Source organism: Miscanthus floridulus, chromosome 1 (assembly GCF_019320115.1).
Source record: "Miscanthus floridulus cultivar M001 chromosome 1, ASM1932011v1, whole genome shotgun sequence".
Taxonomy (NCBI): Eukaryota; Viridiplantae; Streptophyta; class Magnoliopsida; order Poales; family Poaceae; genus Miscanthus; species Miscanthus floridulus.
Window position 1 is genome coordinate 168,798,466 of NC_089580.1, and position 24,386 is coordinate 168,822,851.

The 24,386-nt window shown below is 45.8% G+C and overlaps 2 protein-coding genes across 2 annotated transcripts; both read right to left on the reverse strand.

Moving 5' to 3' along the window:
- Positions 1-833: 833 nt before the first annotated feature.
- LOC136501664 (small polypeptide DEVIL 11-like) lies at positions 834-1,735 on the reverse strand. The gene has a single exon (XM_066497183.1). The coding sequence runs from the start codon at positions 1,631-1,633 to the stop codon at positions 1,328-1,330; it is 306 nt and encodes a 101-aa protein (XP_066353280.1). The 5' UTR covers positions 1,634-1,735; the 3' UTR covers positions 834-1,327.
- Positions 1,736-9,778: 8,043 nt separating this feature from the next.
- Positions 9,779-13,003, reverse strand: LOC136501675 (laccase-10-like). The gene is made up of 6 exons (XM_066497194.1): positions 12,768-13,003; positions 12,337-12,488; positions 11,589-11,836; positions 11,358-11,486; positions 10,304-11,263; positions 9,779-10,226 (listed from the first exon to the last, which is right to left on the reverse strand). The coding sequence occupies exons 1-6, from the start codon at positions 12,864-12,866 to the stop codon at positions 10,096-10,098; spliced, it is 1,719 nt and encodes a 572-aa protein (XP_066353291.1). The 5' UTR covers positions 12,867-13,003; the 3' UTR covers positions 9,779-10,095.
- Between the last annotated feature and the right edge of the window lie 11,383 nt (positions 13,004-24,386).

Genomic DNA, 24,386 nt, shown 5'->3' on the forward strand with positions numbered 1-24,386 from the left:
GATTTGGGCCCAGATCAGCGTGGAGCGCTAGTACAGCCCTGCAGTTTTCTCGCTCTGTTTACATGTGCGTCTCTCTGTGACTGCGTGCTTGCTGTCTTGCTGCTGAACAGAGAGCAGCGGAGAGCTCCAAGCTGAGGTGGAGATCGAAGGTACCGTTTAGTTCGACTCCAAAATGCCAAATTTTTCAAGATTTTCCGTCACATCAAATCTTTAAACGCATGCATAAAGTATTAAATATAAATAAAAAATAAAATTAATTACACAGTTTAGACGAAATTCACGAGACGAATCTTTTAAACCTAATTAGATTATGATTAGATACTAATTACAAAATAACAACGAAAGCGTTACGGTGCTATTTCGCCAAAAAATTTTGCAAAATAAACAAGCCGAGGTGAGCACCAGGTGCAATAATGGAGGTCGTCAGATGGCCACGCCGGAAATGGCAGTAACAAAAGGGTGAGGACAAAGGGAAAAAGGGGGTGCCATCACCGTCACGGCGTCACCATCCCCATTTACTGCCCCAGCTCTGGCCACTGGCTGCCTGCCTGCTCCTCCCTCATCCGTATGCCTTGCATCGGAGGCAGGCATTTGCTCTGCTCACAGTCACAGCTCTCCTCTCAGCTCCAGTCGTCTTCGCCACAAATCGCCCGTCTCCCTGACCCTGATCCCGAAACTCCGCTTTCTGGCTGTTTCATTTGCATCTCCCTTTCGTGTTTTGTCAATCAGCACCCAGCAATGACCCTTTTGTTGTGAATCAGCATCCTTGTTGGATGTCAAGGAGAAACAAAACAGAAAGAAAGATTAAAAAAGTAAATAAATACGCGGTGATTTCTTAACATGTTGTTGCGTCTGATTTCTTTAGCTATACATGGGCAGTGACAACTTTTTTCACCGTGGTCGTGGTATACAACAGAAGATCCACTAGGTTTCATTCAGCTGCCTGCCTGCCTGCGGTGCTCCTTTGCAGCACTGCAGCTGTAAAGAACCCAGATCCCCATTCCCCTTGAAGGAGATCCCAAAACTGTCCACGATTCCACATCTACCTCGCCAGAGCGTGCTAATTACTGGTACTACTTACCTAAACGAACACCGCTAACCAAGAAAACTTCCCAGAAATGGGAGGTAAAAAAAAGAGAGGACTCCTAATCAAGACTGATCTATACACACATCACCTAATCTGCCTTCTTCCCCCGTGTCCCTCGGCTTGCTTCAGCAGCTCCATGACTGACTCTCTGATCCTGGCGGGCGGAGAAACCGACTGCGAGGGGAGGACGAGGGGGTGGAGCTTCTTCGCCGGCGGCCGGCCCTGCTGGAACTACCGCGGCTACGAGCAGTCCTTCCAGCAGACGAGCATGGTCACGCAGCGGCGCATGATGTAGAAGCGCGCCCGCTGCTCCTTCACCAGGCCCGCGCACCGGCTCGAGAACGATGGCTGCGGCGCGCACCCGCCCACCGCCGCCGCCGCGGCGCCGGCTCCACCGCTCCCGCGCCGGCCGATCGCCGGGACGTCCCTCATGCTGGACGATCTCTTCAGCAGAGAGTCCCCGCCGCCGGCTCCCGGGACGCGCCGGCTGCCGTTGTTCCGGCTCTTCTTGGAGAACTTCCACTTCTCGTCCACGTAGAACTCCATGGATCGATGCGCTTCTTCGGCCTTCTCCGCTGAGGCTGCTGAGGTGGGTAGTGAGGAGGGAAGAGTGCGCTGGAGACAGAGAGAGGTGTGGGGGCGTGAGGAATCCGAGCGCTATTTGTAACGGGGGTGAGGGTGAGACTGCGACGGACCTGGGAGAAGGGGAGGGCGTGTGGGTGGGTGTGGGTGGGTGTGTATCCATCGGGTGGGCTGAGTTGGACCGCCTTCCTATGTCAGCTTGTTCGGTCCAGAAAATAATTTCCAGCCAGTTTGCAGCATGATCGCTTCCAAGGTTCTGGTCAGAATTTTCAATGAATCCTTGCGTTGGTTGCTTCTTCTTCTGTACGTTAGGCTTTGTTGTAGCCAAGTGTTATTATTCCTCGTCTTAAGATTCTATTTGATAATTGTTTCAGCGAATAAATAGTGTTTTTTTTCTCACAACAAATCAGTACAAGCTAAATTTCAGCTAAACTTGCCACTTCAGGCCATGTTTAGATCGCAAAAAATTGCAACCTGATGAATAGTAGCGCTTTCGTCTTATTTGGTAAATATTGTCCAATCGTGGACCAACTAAGTTTAAAAGATTCATCTCGTGATTTCTAACTAAACTGTGCAATTAGTTATTTTTTTACCTATATTTAATGCTCCATACAAGTGGCTAAAAATTGATATGATGAAGAGAGAATAAAAAAACTTGGAATTTAGAGGTGATCTAAACAAGGCCTCAAGTGATCTGACGTTTATTTCTCAGCAGTCCGTAATTCAATCACGTGTCGCTTCCTTGGAGGCAATTAATTGTCGCAGGAGGGAGGGAGTCATGCCGCGGAAGACGATGTAGTGGCGGTGCTTCTAGATGTGGTAGCAGTAATAAAGCCATCAAAGTGTTTCCCCTGAAACGTAGATTTTCCGATTTAGGATATTTCACCATTTGATCATAATAATCTAAACACAAGTTTTTTTTTTCAATTAGTAGTGACCAATCCATTTGATCATGTACTCTATAACAGGATCTGAAACTGGTAACTTTTGCTCTTTGTTGTGATCAAATTAGGGCGCGTTTAGATCCAAATTTTTTGGGTTTTGGCTACTGTAGCACTTTCGTTTGTATTTGGCAATTAGTGTCTAATTATGGACTAATTAGGTTCGAAAGTTTCGTCTCGCGATTTCTCGTCCAACTGTGCAATTAATTTTTTTCGTCTACATTTAGTACTCTATACATGTGCCGCAAGATTCAATGTGATAAGTACTGCGCAAAAAAATTTTGGAACTAAACAGGCCCTTAGTTTGTGGCCCCTACTGGAATTTGGCCCAAGCTCCGCTGGTGATGCCGAGGCCGCTGTGGCGGTGTCTTCTTGGCACGGTGGCCAGAGTTTGTTTTTAATGGTTAAAAGTTACTAATTCACCTTTGCAAGAATTGGCTCAAGCTCTGGTTCTAGTTCTAGTTCAGTGAAGTTTTTTTTGAATCAACGTCATGGCTGATGATTACTACACGAGTTGTTTTGTTGAAGATTTTTTTTCCCCTTTCTTCATCTTAGGTTACATCAAAATTGTCTGATATCTTGGCTATATGATAGTATTTTGGTTCTATTCCTTTCTTTGTCCCTTTGTAATATTTGTGATTATTACTAGATACATCCTCGTCCGAGGACGTTTCATGTGTTTCGAAAGGAATGAGTATATTCTAGCTGTCCACAAACAAAGTCGATGCGATCTCGTAAAATTACAAAACACAGTGGTACGTGTAAGCACCAAGTGACAAAAGGTATGCAAATGTCAATAAACACTAATCCTAGCCCGGAGCAAAGCACTTTTATGATGGTCTAACTAGCCTAACCATTTCGTAAATCGCTACACTAATCATCTAATCTCTTTTTAAGCACTTTTGATAGCTAGAGCACTGGAGATGATCCTTAAGGCCTTAACTCACTAGCAACAATCCTCAACTCCAAGTCTCCAACTCATCCCGATTAAAAAAAAGCCTCCAACAACATCTAAATGGCCGGCCATGGGTGGTATATATAGCCACCGTATTACCGTAAGTTACCAGTTACCACCGTGTACAAAGCGAGCAATCATTCCCAAATGGGCGCAATTCTAAGATTTCGCGGGCCGACTGCATGTGAGTTTAATCAATGCAAGGGCGTACGGCTGGATTCTTTCGAGAAACCATGCAAGGAAAATCGTCCTGCAAAAGACTGGATTCCGACCTAATAATCGCTGATTTCCCCGGAAGAAAGCAAAGATTTCAAAAGGGCAAAGTACCATTTGGATCCACTCTCTTGTTTCTTCAACTGTGCAAGCATTAGGGCAGCGGCGCGTAATCATGCAGATCGCCTGCTGCCTTTCTCATGGTTGATGCCATGCCCCAAATCCCATGGAGTACAGGAGTATAGTAGTAGTAGATAGGGCATTCTGCGTTCTCGACTGATGGCTTTCCCGTCCAATCTGGGCTGAGTCAGATGGGCCTGGAGGCGGGCCCTTCTGTGTTCCCTCGTGTCCACAGAGGCTAGCAGGTGATTAAATGCGCATGTCTCTTGGCACAGCGGCGCAGCCCCACAACTACCGTCGCTTGCTCATTTCATTCCAGTCTAATCAACGTCTAAAACGGGAAGTCCTCGGATTAGGATTGGGTTTTAAGGAAAAGTAGGCCATAATTTCCTTGTTATCATTACTTCCTTGCCTATCCATATACTCCAGGTCTAGTATGACCTTTAGCCCAACGGAGCCATTTTTTTGTTGTTGTTTAGTCCATGGTCGGATTTATTTGGGGCTTTGGATTAGCCGAGACGACTTGGAATCTCGTGCGCGCTGTTATGTTAACCGCGTCGTGGTCCTGGGCTGCTGGGCATTGGGCAACCTAGCTCCGATCCGTTCCAAATTTCCAATCCGTGGGCGCCATGACTCGCGTAGACGGACGGACCTGCGCGGCGGCAGATCGCTGCTCCGTGTCCGCTCGTGCCGTGCGTGCAGCGTGCGTGGCTCTGGCTCGGCGCATCCGATGCGCCCGCTCCGCAGAGCGGCACGCGGCCGGCCGCCCGGTCGGTCGCCGAATCCCACGCCGCCGCGGGATTGGTCGGCCTCCCGCGCTGCCGCCGCGGCAACGCAGGCGCCAGAGCCAGGAGTCGATGCTGGACCGAACAGCGGCGTGAGGCGTCCGAGAAAGGAAAACGCGGGCACTTCGACGGTTCAGGCCCCTCAGTGCACGCGACCGTTAGACGATTGGGCCGAAATGGTGGTGCACAGAGAAGGAACGGCTCCGCAGGTGGGCTCGGCATCGGCATGGGGCCGGCCTTATCCTCGGCTCCTGTTCATTCGGGTGGTCCCAAATACGAGGGATCGGCTCGCGTCGCGGGGAACGGGGAAGCATGCATGGGTCGCGTGTGCCGCCACGAGCCCACGGCGGCATGGCGACCCTACGCTGTTTTTATGGCGTTGCCCGGCGCGGCCATACCGTCAGCCCGTGCTACGCCGCCGCATTCGGCTCTCGTAGTCGTAGTCGTAGTCGTATAGCTAGGTTCGGTTCGGGATTGGGACGGCCGCCGTTATCCGCTCATGCTCTTCGAGGACAGATATGCCGCCCTCGTATGGGCCGGCAATGGAAGCTTGCACAGGACTGTTCTTGCGATTCTCTGCAAGCTAGAAGTCTTCCACTTTCATCTACAATACTCCCTCTCCATAAATACATAGATACCTAAAGTTGTCTCAAGTCAAACTTTTAAAACTTTAACCGAATTTCTAGAAAAAAAGTGTGAAGATCAATAGTATCAAATTAGTATAGATTTATCATAGAATATATTTTCATAATACATGCTCATTTTATGTCATAGATGTTTTTTTTTCATAAAGTTAGTTAAATTTATAAAGATTTGACTAGTACATATTCTAGGAATTGATTTATTCGGGGACGGTGGAGTACTTACACTTTAACGGAAAAGAGAAAACGCAACCGTGCGAGACAGGACTGCACTGTCTTGTGTCTGCAGTTCCACTTCTCGCATCGAAGCGGATGACCGGCCACAGGATCTTGAATAAACCATGCCACTGTGCTACCAAGCGCGGCTGTTCATGGATCGGAACCGGCAGCTGGAAACCTACCTAGCCCACTTAAAATTGTGGGATGGGAACCCCGGTAGCTCATCATCGCTGGCCCAGGCGCGACGATGCCGCGTTCAACAGGGAGCTCGATAGTGTAGTGTGAATGCTAGCTGTTCACTCGCGGTAACAGGGGTTGGCACGCGGGTCGGGTCGTGCCTTTGCAGGCACACGCGGATGTCGATCAGCTCCCGTGCACAAGGAGGCCACGAGGTGGCACGTGGGGGCGATAGGGCGATGACATGGACGGACTCGTGGTTGGTCCCGATCGACGGGCTAGCTTGCCGAGCGCACCCTGCTAGGCTAGCTTGCTGCTTGCCGATCGACGGGCTAGCTTGCTTGCACGGGTTGGGATTAAGTTGCCAGTCGCGAGGTACAGTAGCAGACGAACAGTGCCTGAATTTTATATATATATATATATATATATATATATATATATATATATATATATATATATATATATATATATATATATATATATATAGAACTACTATCCTGTAGCTGGCTACAAAATAACTTATTCTGTAGCCACTTTGAGTTACGATAATTACTATGTTAATTTACGAGATTATAGTAACTCCTTACTAAGTGGTTTAATATAACGTTATGGTAAATATCCCCCGTGTGTTATAGTAACCCAACTATCGTAAATATGTATTGACATTACGGTAAATTAGTATATAAAATTATGGTAAATGGAGGTGGCTACAGAATAACTTATTCTGTAGCCGGCTACTGAATAGCCTCTCCCTATATATATATATATATATATATATATATATATATATATATATATATATATATATATATATATATATATATATATATATGTCCTTGGTCCAGGACTAAATTGGGTAGCGTCTGCTTCATCCACATGGAGAGATTCTCGCAGCAGTTGATTAGACCAAGCCTATGTTACCGCCCTCAAGTACAAGTGGGATGTGATCGGCGTAATGCAATTGCAATATCTTGGCAGAGTTGGAACAGCGTTCGACTTCGATCTACTGTTTGCTTTGGAAAGTAAATCGATTCTTGATGTCACCCACAGAAACCATCGGCACCCACTGTTCTTGAAGATAAATATTTTTCAGATACTAACTAGCACAATATTCTTCAGAGGTCTCCCGTTCAAATGCATTTTGTGACGGTTCTTCTGCTTACTGCTGGACTGTAACGCATTCAGTAACTTCGAATGCGATTTCTGCCAGTGTCATGTTGAAATTTGAAACTCTAAAAACTAGCTGTGTGGGAAATTTTATAGTCTGATTTTTAATTGCATTTTTTTTCAAAAAACATTTGAGTAATGTTTTGAAGAAAATTATAGTCGAACTTACCCCTCGAACTACCAACGTACTCTGATTTACCTCGTTTAAGCTGATGTGGCATCATGTCAGCAAAAACACCGTCAAAGTCGTCCAAGGGCAAAAACATACGGTTTTCAAAGTTGAGGGAGGTAGAAAAAATATTGGTTTTGCAGTGGTGAGGTGGGGGGAGAGCATCGATGATCGAAATAGTTAAGGAGGTCAAAGAAAACTTTTCCCTCTTTTTTTTTCTCGAATGGCTTTTGGTGTTTTAAAAAGCGGGAAAACAGATAGACACCCCGAATAATGGTGACCTATTTTGTGTGCATGTGTGTGTGTGACCAAACGGTGCTTGATGGGTTATGTATGTTTTACTTGAAAAGACATCTATCGAGTTAAAATACAAAAAATATCTAAAATGTTATATAGAGTGATCATACATTGGTAGTACAAATATTCATCCTGAAAATACTTTTGATAATTAACATATAAATATGCTATTTAAAATAGTAAGTTTTTACTCATATTGTTATTAATCAAATTGACAATTATAGACCGTGTCTATACCCTACTGGACTTTTACCCGAGAAAGGAACAAACATGTCCACAAGCTACAAAGTGTAATCTATATATATTCCTACATATCTTATAAATCAAAATTCCATTACACGTTTCAATCTCAACATAGTGACACACAAACTAACCCCATCGCAACCCTCTTCTGTTAATTTTCAATCTCTTCATGCAAGCTATCAACACCATCCATATACTAAAACTATCCACATCATCTTCTACTAAGTACAAAAGTCTATCCACATCATCTTCCACTAGATGTAATCACTGTTTTTAATCTATCAAAATACAAGGCCTCCATACCATGATATAATTTGTTTTGCAATTCTATCTTGTAATTCGATCTAATATTCTATTATATTTTTATTGGATTCTTCCACTAGTTTGCTCATTAACCAGAGCCGATGCAATAACATATAGGTCCAGTTTATATACTCTACAACTATATTTTTAAGAACATTCCGTTGCAACGCACACCATGTTTTTCATTGTCGAGACTTTTTTTTACCTTTCATTCTCGAGACTATGCGTCACTATAATTGTAGCTGGTAATGGCCCACTCATGTTGTATCACACACTCTCGCATAAATACCTGAACCTTTTAAAGAAACCTGAATTCAGGCCCATTGCATCCAAGGCATTGGTCGTGGGCCTTGATAACAAGCCCTGTGGTTTCAGGGGTTTTAACAAAGCGGAGAAACTCTGCTAAAAAAAAACTAAGCGGAGAAACGAATGGACTATAGTCCAAAACTGTTCCCTCGATCATGGCAACCACTTCTCTTAGGACAAATGGGCCAATTCCTACATTGTCATTAGTTTCAAAGTATCATATATTCTTTTAAGTCATAATATATATTTTTATGCTCGCCTCTCCATGAGTTACACACTAAAGCACCTACTCTTACGGTTCTAATAAACTTTGGCTGGCCAATGCATGCTCTCCAAACACATATTAGAAAACCAATAGGCTATAATTAGAAGATAATCATCCACCCTTAGTAAAAAGTCTCCATAGTTGGCAAACTGGCTAAGTTGGTTAGGTTCCTTGTGTTGGAACCTTTCCACCCGGGTTCAAGTCCCCAACTTGGCATGAATGCTCGCATTTTACTGGATTTATTTCAGGATTTAACGACGTTATGTTTTCAGTGGTAGACGACGTTCCCGTCGACAGCGAGGCGCCTATGGTGACTTCGAGATAGGGGTAGGGTTTGCGTACGTGTATTTATAGGGGTGAGTGTGCGTGCGTGTTGAGCATCTACGTCTGTACTTGTATAATTTGCAAAAAAGAAGTCTCCATAGTTGAGATCTTCATCATATGGCATGTCTGGTCTATCGTTCTTCTAGAGGATGAACTATAAGCGTGCCTATAAGGTGGCCCTAGAAAACTTGTAAATAAGGTTTAAGTTTTTTTTTTTTGATAAAAAACCATATCGTTGCAACTTAACTAAATAGACCATATGATTGCACTTGCACATACTGCCATATAAATTTAGGAATGCAAATTGAGGTACAATGATTGTAATTTGTAACTGAGTACCGAGAAAACCGTTGAATTGTTTCATTTTTGTTACGAAAATACCAACTCTCGTACCTCTCTAATTTCACTTAACAAGATTCTCTTCATAAAGAACCAAATGGAGATCTTAATTTTTATTGAGGTTCCACCTAATTTGAGTCTTATTAGTCATCTAATTGCATGAATGCTACCTCCGCAACCAACTCTTTCCACTTGGCTAACTTATCAACGACTAGTGCCATGTGGAAAGACAAATTAAGTGTAGTGTTGAATACCTGAGCAACACCTATATGTTTTTCCCCTATCAATATTAAATATAGATGTGTATTGTTATATGAGGGTCAAGTTTTCAAATCACTTGTCCTTCGAGAACCTAAGCCGAGCACCACTATGGACACTACAAAAATGGATAAATCTAAGAAACGGTCTTTATCCTTCATAAGGCTTGGCCTGGCTAGAAATGTGAATCTTTTGGTTTTCAGTGTGCTTCTCGTAGAATTTTATCTTTCAATGCACCTACATCTTCCTAAGAAGTTTTCTTGCCACACGCCTAAATCACATCTTCGTTGATTAGCTTGAATTGCCATTTGCTTAGCAAACAATGATTTTGAATTTCAAGGTGCATAGTTACTAAGCCACCTTACTCCTTTGTAAACATAGAATATCTCACTTCATCAACTTGTATTCGTTTCCAAACCATCATTATAATTGAGTTCGAATTGCAACAAAGGATTTCAAACTACTCACATGAAGAATCTATGTGAAAGTAAAACAATGACTTCCTGTCACAAAACACAACCTTCTAAACCTTTAGAAGAATGGAGAAGAAAAGAATGTATCGAAAAATCACAAGCCTCTTAAACCGTTGTGTACGCTATGTACGACGACAATGTATCTTCACTGATAAGTCATAAGTGTGTGTATTCGAATCATACGAAAGAAACGAATCACAATCTTGGTCAATGTCAACGCGTGATCGATCTTCAACACTTCGGTAGATCGGACGGCGGTGGCATCAGCTTCTGCTCAGGCAACGGGCCGTCGTTGACCACCCATGCCATCTTCAATCCCCAGCTTGTGTGCACCTCCAGGTGGCAATGCATGAACCAAACACCTGCAACAACATTTTTCAAGAAACAACGCACGAATCGAGTGCAATTTTACTTACTAATCGCTAGTTGCTATACGCACCGGGATTATCCGCGAAGAACCTGATGGCGACCCAGCCACCTGATGGCACGCCGATGGTGTTCCTCTGCACCGGGTCGACTAGGTTGAAGTTGGCTGGGTCCTTTGACGAGTCGTAGTTGCCGAAGCCTTGGCCGACCACGAAGAAGTCGAAGCCGTGGAGGTGCAGCGGGTGGCTCTCGGCGCCCAGGATGCTGGTGCCCTGCAGCACCACCTCCACGCTGGTATTGTACTCCAACGCCACCACCTTGGTCCCGCTGGAGACGTTGGTGTTGTTGGGCGTCGTGCCCGTGTAGTTGAACGGCTCCAGCGGCGCGACGGGGAAGTCGGCCGTGTACACGCCGGCGATGTTGTCGTAGTGCGCCTGCAGGAGCGCGGTGGTGGGCATGGTGAAGGACACGTTGTTCATGGACGCCGTGAACATGGTCCGGTTGGTGGGCCCCTGGCACGTCTTGTTCGCCGGGCAAGGGTTGGTGCCGAGCCCCACGGCGAAGAAGAAGGAGCGGTCCACGCCGCGGGGCACGCTGGCCGGGTACTCCGGGGTGGCCAGGCTCCGCAGCCTGGCGGTGTAGTTGGCCGCGAAGGCCGTGTCGTTGAGCGCGGGCAGCGAGGGCCGGAAGAGCGGGAGGCTCTTGATGTGCCCCGCCGGCGCGTACTCGAGCACGGCGGCTACGGTGGTGTTGTCGAAGGTGCCCGGCTGGCCCGTGCCGTAGGGGCGCGCCAGCATGAGGTGCGTGGCCGCGGGGCACCCCGCGTCGGGCTCGGCGCGCAGGAGCACGTTGGTGGTCTGGCCCGGCGTGATGAGGACGATGTCCGTGTGGAATGGCTTCACGTAGGCGGCGTCCACGTTGACCACGGTCAGCGTGTGGTTGGCGATGGAGAAGAAGAGCTCGTCGTTGAGCGCGGCGTTGATGAGCCGGAGCAGGTACCACTTGCCGGGCAGCACCTTCAGCTTGAACGTGTCTAGGGAAGCAACACATGGGCCGTAAGTTGAGCTTCCAAAAAACCAGCCGACCCTCGCTTTTCAATGGGCCTGGCTGAATGGGCCGAGTCTTACCTTTGCTGGAGCAGTTGTACAATGGGCCCGGAAGCCCGTTGATGGTGAAGGCGTCCGACACATTTGGGCCTGCTCCAGTCTGAAGCGCCTGGGCGATAATTGCCTCGGGATCCGCGTTGAACCACTCTCCTGCGGCACCCAGAGCAGTATCAACCACTGTGCTCCTACAGGCTACACAGCATGTATATATGTACACCCAGAGCAGTGCAGCGGCACGAGCTCATCACGCACCGAAGATGATGGGGATCTCCTTGTAGGGTTTAACCGGGAACGGGTAGGGCACGCCGCGCTTGGGGAGGATGACGATGGGCCCGTAGAGCGTGGCGCGCATCCAGGAGACGTGCGCGTGCCACAACAGGGTGCCCCGCTGCCCCGTGATGGTGAAGTTGTACACGAAGCTCTGCCCCGTCTGGATGGGGCACTGCGTCACGTACGCCGGCCCGTCCGACCACCCCGTCCGCAGCTGCCGAACGCCGTGCCTGTTGTTCGTTCGCATACATACATGGATGCAGTTTGCATCGTGCACCCAGAGAATGCAAACAAAATGAAGATCAGTATCAGAATCATGCAGATCAGCTGATCAGTGCACAACTGCACATGCATGCATTGGCACGTCCTGAAACAACTGAAGCATGCATGCCTTTGCCTTACAAAGCTGCCCGGAGGGAGTAGCTAGCTAAAAGGATGGCGATCGACCTAGCTGCTGATCGCATCCAGGAAACAAAAAAGATGATAGATGCTTGTTATTAGTCGCAGACACCAACCAGGATCGAGACAGAGGTACGAATCGATGATCTCTCTATTGAAACATGGCAGCTTGCGACATGATGATCTAGGTTATTGCAGTTCGTTGGTGCAAAGAGTTTCCAAGTACGTATATACGAGGTGCGCCGATCGCTATATATATATATATATATACAAATGAAAAATCTAGGAGCGAGCTGAGGAACGTAACGGGGTATATATGAAGGAAATTTACCAGTGGATGGTAACGTTGTCCTTGACATTGTTCACCACCTTGACGACGACGCGGTCGCCCTCCCTGGTGACTATCTTGGGGCCGGGGAACTTGCCGTTCACCGTCGGGATGGCGCGGGTGGTGCACAGCCGTGTCACATTCTGCATCGTCACCTGCCACACGTGATCGAAACAGCAGATAATAGACACGTCAATTCACGTCGTTTCTCCAAAACCTCGTTCATAGATGGAAGAACAGACCATCATATCAAGAGCTAGCTGAAGCATTATTGCATAAAAAAACAAGATCCAGCACAGGAGAAACTAGGTGTTTTTTCATTAAGAAGGCACCCAAGCTGAACCATTGCATGGTAGTCCTAGCAAAGTACATAACACAATATGAACCAACGGCGCCATGCATATGCATATATATTCTTGATGAAATGCGCTTACATTGAAGGTGTAGTATCTGGTTGTGCCGTGCGACGACTGCGGCAATGCTAGCAACGTGCCACACAACAGGAGGAACGCAAGACATGATGGCGCCCCCATATCTATTCGCAGTTTCAGTGCCGGAGATCGGATATATGTGTGTACAAAATGGTGAGGCGATCGATCGAGACGACGGTAGCTATATATGGCTGCAGCTAGCTAGCTATAGCACGGCCAGCGAGAGCTGAAGCTGATACAATGTGGGAGAAAGGAAGGGTTATATAGCGAGGACAGTACCGACGGTGGTTGCAGTATGCAATTTATTAGGTGACGACATGATATTTTCCTTTTTCCCAATTCCCATGGACAAGAAAAATGGGAGGAGAATTAGGTGAGGATGATGATTAAGGATGGCAACGAGGATGTACCCGTCGGGTATCGCCGGAACGTTCTCTTTCCCGCTACGAAGAATTCATCCCGTCCCCGTCCCCGTTAACTGTCTCGGGTATAGATTCTTGCCCATCCCTGTACCTGTCGGGCATCGGTAGGGTAACAGATACCCGCGCGGGTACTGCATACCCGATAAACAAGGACACTTAGGGTCGCAGCTTTGCAATCGGAGACGTTTCTTCTTCACCCGGGTATAAGTGTCGGAGTTTCGGAGATGCCGAGGAGAAGGAGCGAGGTTGCGAGGAGGACGAGCAAAGGTGACAGAGAGACCGAACTGAGGAAGCGAGGGGCACGAGCGCTCGTGAGGTAGGCGTGCTTGTGCTGCTGGCGGAGATGGTGAGAAAAAATTAAACTAGGGTTCCTATAACACATAAACTGTATATATGATTGTTCAGATTTGGGCCAAAATACCTATGTTGAGTTTCTTTGGGCCTAATACTCACATGACAGCTCAAATAGTCGGGTTACCCAACGGGTAACAGGGACGGGTAAACAGGGAACGTTCCCATACGCGCTATACCCGTCGGGGATGGATTCTTGTTCATTTAGATGCCCGCGGGTAAAGATATGATCCCATCCCCATCCCCTAATGGATCAAATACCCATCGGGTATCGGGGCCCGTTGCCATCTTTAATGATGATCGAGGGAGATCGAAAGGTGATGCTAGCCGCTAGCCGCTTTTGCTGGTCATGTACAAAGAGTTGGGTCGGCCTGGCTTTTAGAGTGCAGGCAAAGGAATCGCCCTTTTTGACGTATGGCGCTGCTCTGGACATACATGTATTTTCTCCAGCGTCAGTGCGTGTCATTACTGCTGAATTTTTTGAACCGTTCGATCTGAGTGCACGTCGTCAGGATAAAGGAGTCATGAGTCATGATGACTGAGACTGACTGATATGATGCAAAACCATTTATCTCGAGCGTATTACAGACTGAAACTCGCACTGTGTTAGTGTGTTATGATATGATCGGGGTCCGATATGATCTTGTGTGTTCTTCTCAAGGATCGACCGCAAACCTTCGCGTCATTTGTTGAGATTTCCTTGTCGCGTCAGATCGAACGCTACCTGGCTAACATTTGGCTAGGAGCCTAGGGCTAGGATTGGTACTCTCAGCGGTTAATTTCAACAGTTTGTTTCCTATGACTGATCGACGGACGAAGTAGAGAGATTAGAACACTCCAACTCACAGGGGCTGGGCCATATCATCTCAACTTCTCCAGACATTATCTGAACAGGCATGCATCTAACCGGACACGGTGAAAGATTAAGATCATCCGCATTCCTCAACCATGATTGTTTTCAAGGCTCCTCCTGAGTCCTGACCTGAGAAGTACCGCCTGTCCAATCTAGCTCCAAAGCTAGTCTTGGTGCAACAGGAGTGCTGAATTCCATGTCTGAACAACCCGGACATCCTGTCGATGCACCGGTTACGTTGGATGGGCCAACCTAATTAAGGTCGGCGTAGGCTGCCTTTGACCAATAAAAGACACGGTGGCGGCTTCTACTCTCTACCAAGAGCTTAGCTGAAACGTCAGGCTGCATCTGCAGTTCACACTTCACAGCACAGCACCTTGCCACCTTCACTTCACCCATCATCGTCCTTGCAAGGTGTGCAACACGGCCAGCTAACGTGGCATGAATGGATCCGGACGCATGCAGTGCAATCCAGGCACAACTGCGTACACAGATGTACAAGGCGATTACTTCATCTCACAATCCGAAGCAGGTATGTACAGAGCTGCAAAGCAGGCTGCAGTTAGAATGTCACTGCAAACAGCTGAGAGTCGACACTGGTCACTGACCGCTGTTCACGAAGTTACTGCAATCTGAAGCTACAAAAACACACACACCAGAGTTTGCATACACTGGTACTACTGTTATGTCAGTGTACCTCTGTTCGCTTGGCTTATAAGCCGTACTTTTCAGTTAACAATAAATATTTTTCTCTCACAATAAATCAGTCAACAATACTTTCAACCATAGTAGTTCCTCGCACCCTTAATTTCCATTGCAGGGTTAGCAAGCAAAGCGCCATGTGTTAGCTAGTGTGTGGTTTCGGGGCATGTCCTTTTGCAAGCTCTTGTTCCTGTCTGGATTCCCTCCCTCGCGCATGGCTTCTTTGTCTTGGACATCAAGGAAACAACTTTAAGTAAAACTACACTAATCTCCTCTCATTGTACAAGCGGGAACACACGCACGCAGAACGGCACAAGAAAGAGGTTTCTGGTTGATGACAGGCGACCGGACATGTATCTGATGATCTGATCTCGCTTTTAGGTTGCTGCCGGGAAAGTGACGCGGCATCTATCGACCGGTACTAGCTAGTCTTACTGTTACTAATATTATAATATTATTAAATAGCAAAACGTTTTTCAACCCGCTTTTTACTTTCTATAAACTGTTTTTTTTTTCACTTTTTCACTTCCTAAACTATCCTCGCACCCTCTATATTCTGTATATGATCTGGGTTCATGATACATATACAATATAAGTTAGAACAACTCGCGTACAACGATGGTATAGAGTCTGATTCCAAGACGTGTTGGATCCTTACAACTAATCAAATCACTTATCTCTTTCACCTCATTTATTCATTATATATATATATATATATATATATATATATATATATATATATATATATATATAGAGAGAGAGAGAGAGAGAGAGAGAGAGAGAGAGAGAACAACTACCCTGTAGCTGGCTACAAAATAACTTATTTTGTAACCACTTTGAGTTACGATAATTACTATGTTAATTTACGAGATTATAGTAACTCCTTATTACGTGGTTTACTATAACATTATGGTAAATATCCTCATGTGTTATAGTAACCCAACTATCGTAAATATGTATTGATGTTATCGTAAATTAGTATATAAAATTATCGTAAATGGAGGTGGCTACAGAATAACTTATTTTGTAGCTGGCTACTGCTCTCCCATATATATATATATATATATATATATATATATATATATATATATATATATAAGATTATTCTGTAGCTGGCCATAGAATAACTTATTATATGGCCACCTTGATTTACGATAATATTTGTACCAATTTATGATAACATGAATATGCATTTACGATACTCATGTTACTATAACTCACGGTGATATTTACCATAAATAACTTATTTTATGGCCACCTTGATTTACGATAATGTTTGTACCAATTTATGATAACATGAATATGCATTTACGATACTCATGTTACTACAACTCACGGTGATATTTACCATAATGTTATAGTAAATCACTTAGCAAGGAGTTATTGTAATTTCGTAAATTAGAATAGTAATTATTGTAACTCAAAGTTGCCACAGAATAAGTTATTCTATGGCCAGAACAGTATATATATATATATATATATATATATATATATATATATATATATATATATATATATATATATATATATATATAATCTCTACCAAACTGTGGCAAACTCATTAATTCACTCTATATGTTTTTCATCTATATCTATAGTTTTTTTTTCTATGTATGGTATCTCCACATATAAATATAGTTGAATTTAAATTATAATGATTGAAATCACTATTATAAAATGGGGATATAGTATGGTTTGGTCTTATCTGTTATATACCAACGACCTTATTGAAGGCATTGTTTTGGAGTTCGAAGAATTTTCACTTTAAGATAAAAACCTATGATCTAGCCTTCACCAGTTGGGTCATTGTAACAACGGCACGTGTGCGTGTCGTGCCCTTCTTGACGGCGTTGTTTGGGAATCTTTCTCGAGATTCAAGTGTTACTATGGTACAGACTGAAGGCTAAGTTGTTTGTTGTACTTTGCTGCAACATGATATATATTGCAATGTTGCCATGCTTTTTCTTCTTTTCCTTTGTTTTTATAGGCTATGCGCATCGTCTTAGCTCTTAGAAATTAGCTCTCAAGGCGACAAGCTGCTTGCTAATCTCCATGCGCGGAAGCGTCAATTAGATCTACTAAGACAAATATGCAAGGTCACAAACAACACTAGAGGCACAATATTTGTTAACAATGTCACCCGAAGCCTGCGTCCTCAGCATGGGCGGATCTATAGTCTAATGACTAGGTGCGACCGCACCAGAGAAAAATAAAAAAACAGTTGTAAGAGCTAAATTTTCACCATATTTTGCACCCACATGTCACAAAGCCTTGCGCCCACAAGTTAAGTGCACCACCCTTGGAGTTGCTTTAGCTCTGCCCCTGGTCCTTAGGGCATGACTACCTGCCGCTATGTCGTATGGTTACATCAGCAACCCCCCTCTCACATCTATGAGGAGATCGGGTTATGCAGTCTAACTCCAACTCTACGCAATACTGCCAAACACAACTCAGAGTCCTATCATAATCGAACTCATACATAATATTCGATACTTATCTAACATTAGCTATGTAGAGACCGAGATTGGTTTTAGTATGATTCTATCAGCTCCTTATAATTGTCTAAGATCAATAAGGCTTCCCCTTGTTACTCTATGATTCTATCGGCTTGTTAAAAAGGGATATAATACCTTTGACTTGTGTTATATAGGTTAATAAAAGTGTTATTAGCAGCTAGGAGGGATGTAACAGTGACACATCTTGTTAGTATTGCAATTCTCCATTTCGCTATAGTCTAATTTATTGGGACACAAGATATGTGACCATTTGAATTTCCAATACCGTATTCAGTTATCCCTATTCATTATAGGTGAAAGGATCAAGATGCCCAAGAGGGGGGTGAATTGGGCTAATTCTAATTTTTCTTGCAATAATCAAATCCTACGGATAGCTCAATTAACCCTTTGTGCCTAGAAAAGTGTTTCTATCAAACTAACGCACAAAGGACTTGCAACCTATGTTCTAAACTTACTCTAGCATGGCAAGTCTATGAATGTAAAGACAAGTATTGAATTGCTCAAAGTAAATACTCAAAGTAAATGCTCAAAGTAAATGCTCAAAGTAAGGAGAGAGGGGAACACGGCGATGTTTTGCCGAGGTATCGGAGAGTCGCCACTCCCCACTAGTCCTCGTTGGAGCACCCACGCAAGGGTGTAGCTCCCCCTTGATCCGCGCAAGGATCAAGTGCTCTCTACAGGTTGATTCTTCGACACTCCGTCGCGGCGAATCACCCAAAGCTGCTCACACCTTGAGTTGGGTCACCCACAAGCTCCGCCGGGTGATCACCAAGCTCCCAATCACTACCAAGCTGTCTAGGTGATGGCGATCACCAAGAGTAACAAGCATGAACTCTCACTTGACCACGCGAAGCCTAATGAGAAGATGGATACACACTTGGCTACTCTTGATTCACTAATGAGGCTACTCTCTTGGATTCTCAAATCTCAATCACCTCACTAGGACCTTGCTCTTCTTGGCACTCACAAACATGTTTCTCAGCTGTTGGAATGAGCAAAAGTAACTCCACACATGAGTGGAGCTTCTATTTATAAGGCAGCCTAAAAAACGAACCGTTATGAGCTTCTGCGGGGTGACTGGTGAAAGGTCCTAATATGGCTAGAGGGGGGGTGAATAGCCTATCTAAAAATCTACAAATCAACTAGAGCAATTTGATTAGTATGACAAATAGCGTAATGCAAACTTGCTCTAGCTCTACAAGGGTTGCAAGCCACCTATCCAATAATTCTAGTTGCAATGATTACTTAGGCACACAACTTGCAATGTAATTACTCATTAAGAGCTCTCAATCTTGCTACTCTAAAGAGCTCAACTAGATGAATGTAAATAATAAAGCAAGCTCTCAATTCTAATTACACTAAAGAGCTTGTATCAACTAGTTTACAAGAATGTAAATAAGTGAGTAGGGTGATTATACCGACATGTAGGGGATGAACCAATCACAAGATGAATATACAGCCAATCACCGAGAGAATGCCAAAGACAAGAGACAATCGATTTTCTCCCGAGGTTCACATGCTTGCCAACACGCTACGTCCCCGTTGTGTCGACCAACACTTGGTGGTTCGGCGGCTAAGAGGTGTTTCAAAAACCTCGTCCACACGATAGGACACCGCAAGAACCGACCCACAAGTGAGGTAACTCAATGACACAAGCAATTTACTAGAGTTACCTTTCGGCGCTCCACCGGGAAAGGTACAACTCCCCTCACAATCACCGGAGACGGCCACAAACAATCACCAACTCATGCCGATCCTCCACCGCTGCACCGAGCCGTCTAGGTGGTGGCAACCACCAAGAGTAACAAGCGAAATCCACAGCGCAACACAAATACCAAGTGCCTCTAGATGCAATCACTCAAGCAATGCACTTGGATTCTCTCCTAATCTCACAAAGATGATGAATCAATGATGGAGATGAGTGGGAGGACTTTGGCTAAGCTCACAAGGTTGCTATGTTAATGAAAATGTGCAAGAGTGTGAGCTTGAGCCGGCCATGGGGCTATAAATAGAGCCCCAATCAAATAGAGCCATTATACCCCTTCACTGGGCAAAACGCGCTCTGACCGGACACTTCGGTCATACTGACCGGACCCTGGATACAACATTCGGTCCACCGATGTAAGCCACGTGTCATTCTGAGTTAAACATGAGCCACCAGATCACAATGGCTATTAACTGACCGGACGCTCCGACAAAACTGACCGGATGCTCAACCACCAGCGTCCGATCGTTTACAGTAAGGGTCAAAATCCGGTTTTCTTCGATCGGACATGTCCGGTCCATCTTGACCAGACATAGACCAGCGTCTGGTGCTAAACCCTAGTCACTGTGTTGCCATGTTAGTTTGACCGGACGCAGAAACCAGCATCCGGTGAATCTTAGGTCCAGCGTCCGGTGCAACACTAAAACTAGCGACCTCTCTGCCACACCTAGCCGGACGCACCGGTCCACCCAAGATCAGCGTCCGGTCACTCACAGTGACCTCCAATTTTTCTGTCTAGGGTGCCGATGGCACCGTTGGACTGTCCGCACTCTATGGGTGGACACTCTACCGGTGGAGTTTCTTACCCTTGCACCCAAACTTCACCACCCTTGATTCAATGTGCCAACCACCAAGTGTATCACCTTGTGCACATGTGTTAGCATATTTTCACAAACATTTTCAAGGGTGTTAGCACTCCACTAGATCCTAAATGCATATGCAATGAGTTAGAGCATCTAGTGGCACTTTGATAACCGCATTCCGATACGAGTTTCACCCCTCTTAATAGTACGGCTATCAATCCTAAATGTGATCACACTCGCTAAGTGTCTTGATCACCAAAACAAAATGGCTCCTACATTTTATGCCTTTGCCTTGAGCCTTTTGTTTTTCTCTTTCTTCTTTTCCAAGTTTAAGCATTTGACCATCACCATGCCATCACCATTGTCATGATCTTCGCCATTGCTTCATCACTTGGAGTAGTGCTACCTATCTCATAATCATCATGATAAACTAGGTTAGCACTTAGGGTTTCATCAATTAACCAAAACCAAACTAGAGCTTTCAACCGGACGCTTTGGTCATGTTGACCGGACGCTCCGGTCAGTTCAACCTGTGAACTAGTAAAAATGTGTTGACCGGACACTGGCAGGGTCCGGTCACTACTGACCGGACACGTCCGATCGCATTAAACCCTTACTAGAACCTTACTGGACTCGATCGGACGCTAAACCCTCAGGGTCCGGTGAGTACTAACCAGACACGTCTGGTCGTAGATTCCCTTCTCTGGAACCTTATTGGAGTCAACCGAACGCTGCCTTTCAGCGTCTGATCACTTGACCTCTTTAGCGTCTGGTCGCACCGAACGCAAACTACTGATCAAATGAACTGCCCGGACCCTACGGCCAGCGTCTGGTCGCACTGGGGCAAGCATTCGGTCAGCATTTGACCCTCCATTCACTTCCAACTCTCAATCATATATGAAAGAAGTTTGCTCCAAAGGATCTTAGCCATTCATAGGAGCTACCTAGAGCTAGTTTTAACAAGTGTGCACCACACCTAATTCACTAGACTCAACTAGGTCAAGCTACCCGTCCATACCCCCCTTAATAGTATGGCTAAAGGAAAAACAAAGTCCTAAACTACTCTAAGTGTCACTCCAACTCCAATCGACACTTAGAACTAGTCATCCTTAACCTTATCATCCATCCTTTGAAAACCAAAACGATTTCCATCGTAGGGGCATGACAACTTTGATTGCCCAATCGATCTCCATTACCATGACCTAACTTAATTGCCTCTGCAAAATACACATTAGTCATAGTAATCTTGTATTGTCATTAATCACTAGAACCCAACTAGGGGCCTAGATGCTTTCAATCTCCCCCTTTTTGGTGATTGATGACAATACCACCTCGAGTATGTGAAAGGGTGAGGTTTTTGACAGGCTTGGTTCATATAAGCTTTTGTCGATAAGAACAAAAGTGTTAGTCAAGCTTATATGACTCAAGCCAACACAATGTACTCAAAGGATATGAATTAAGCATAAGTACGAGTAACAAAGCTCATTTGCATCAGAGTATAAACGCGGAAGCAAAGGCAAATGAGCATAACACAAGTGATCTGACATATAAATAATGTAAAATAGCGAGCACATATGTCATACATCACAATCATGTAGATAGCACTATCACATATATATAATAGTATGCATGAAAGTAAACACACGAATGCATAAGTAATAGTGTATCACATAAATAAAACTCCAAATGTATATAAGCTAATACTAGATAACTAGCTCCCCCTAAAAGTCGCTCCCCCTGAGTCTACATACTCGAACCCTCTCTCCCTTTGGAGTCAAACACCAAAACCTAAGGGTCGGTCGGCGGGGCTGCAGCAAATGAGTCGGGTGCTGAAGTACGTGGAGCAAGCTAGAACTAAGCACCATCATCATCTGACCCTAAACTCTGAACAGACTGACCCTCTATAGCAGGAAGTGTCGCTGAAGCGGTCTAGGTCTGAGCTAGGGCTGGTGCTGCCTATGAAGCTGCTAGTACGTCTGTCGTAGGATCTGAAGAGGCGATAGACGAGGGGAGCCTCTGAGTAGTCATAGTGACTGGGGCTGCTATAGAAGGACCGGCGGTATGCATATGAGGCGGTGTAGGCATGCCGGTCAACTCACTGAAAGATGCTCCAAGACTCCTGGAGACTGACGTGTTAGGCACAAAAAGCAAGAGTGACTGCTCCGGTGAGAAGCCCATGTGATATGGAGTGAACTGTGGGGCAACCACTGGTGAGGACAACCACTGGGACACCTGAACTGTAGGTAAAGCAAACTGAGCTGGAGGCTGTCCCTGACTCTGAGGTCCACTGGGCTATATAGCTGAAGTCATCAAAGTGGTGGTAGGCTGAGCAAGCTGAGGCAAAGGCTATGGCAGTGGGGCCCCAAGTGCTGTCACTACATGCTACATAAAGCCCATAAGCTGCTGCTGCATGAGTATCTGCTACTGATGCATCTGCTGTTGTTGCTGCTAAAGAAGCTGCTGCTGCCTCTAGAACTCATCCTAACGAGCCTGAAACTGTGCGAAGTTGGCAGCGGTCTTCTGTGCCTGTTGTGCCTGATCCTACTGCATCCGCTCAAGAATGGCAATCAATGCAGGGTCCGTCTGTGGTGCTGGTGGAGCTGAGCTAGAACTGCCGGCCTCTGCATCATATCTGCATGGAGGCATCTGAGGAATCAGTAGATAGTCATCATCTGAACTATCACTGGACTCGGTCATCCCCTACTGTGCCTCAAGCTGCTCCTCCTCTGTAGTGGCTATGCCTCTAATGATCTCGTCCTACTGAGCTGCTGACTCTAGAACATCTAGACGACGACTGGGCTGAGCGGGTGCCTGTGGAGTGCTGTGCCTAATCCTCTGTGCCATGTTATATGCAGGAAACTCTGTGGTGGCAGCCTTGTATTCTGCAACCAACTTAGGGGTCTTGACGTGCACACACTAGAGCATCAAGAATGTGACCCAATGTGCATAAGGAAGCTGTCGGTGACCCTTGAAGCCCTCAGCAATAGTATCCTCCATCTCTGATAGAAGGAGGTCCCAAATGTCAAACACGGTCTGCTGCATCAGGGCATTAAGGAGCCAGAGCTGTAGGCGAGTCAGACCCTCCCTGTATCCCAACCTAGGAAGCAGTGTCCTCCTAATAATGGCCTCTAACACTTGCACTGTAGGAGTCAGGTCACTGGGGTTCCTGCTCGATCCCTCACCAAAGGGCTCCTTGAAGCAATGTCACACCAGATCTGTAGGGGGCACCAACCCTCCATGAGGACGCTTGAGAGGCTCCTACTATCCATAACATACCTCATGCAATTTGATAGGCTGATCCTGTAACCTCAGTATCTCCCGGGCCCTAAAACTCATCACCCTGTAATCTCTGTCGTTGAATGTAAAGTGAATAAAGTTGTGATGCAGATCAACATAGAGTAAAGCATAAAACTACCGAACCCAAGATGGTACATATACTCTTGTTCGACCAATCAGATCTACAAGCCTCGGCAAATATGACAAGTAGGGGCGGATGTGCTCTCCAGCTGCTGCTACAATAGACTCTAAATTGCAGACTCTCTAAGATCTAAAGACTGCCCCACTGTTGAGATATGCATTATAGAAATCCTCCTAGAGCGGCGTGTAGAACCCCTCTACTGCTCTCTCATCCCTCCTCGGAGGAAACCACACATCGAACTCAACAAACCTCAACTGGCGAACCTATTTGGCTATGGCAGCCCTCAAGTCGAGGTGGACCACTGGAGACGAACCCTATGGTCTAGGCAGTGGGTGTGAACCCCTACGCTGTGTAGCTGGCCTTAGTGGAACTGTAACACTAGTACGACCAGAGCGGCGTAGCTAGGGTGCTGGCTCAGTCTCCTCGGCCTACTGGCCCTCCTGAGTCTCCTGAGCTGGCTGAGGCTCTGCTGGTGGGGGCTGCTGTTGTGCCTCCTGCTGGGACTCCCCCTGAGGTCGAGCCTCCTCAATAGCCAGTCGACGTCCTGCCATCATGACAGTCCTAGGTGGACCACCATAACGATGCTCAACCTCCTCAACTATTGCCCTCTATGCTGGTGTGAGCTGTGGATCTGCTATGACAACACCACTGCGAGCACCTCCTCTCTCGGCACGCTCTGTGGCCTCTACAATAGCTACTGCTCTCACTATCTCTGCGTTGGGGTACTTGCGCTTCTTGGATGTCACCTGCTTCGTTGCCGTGCCTTTTGATCCTATGGGCTGGCGAGGCAAG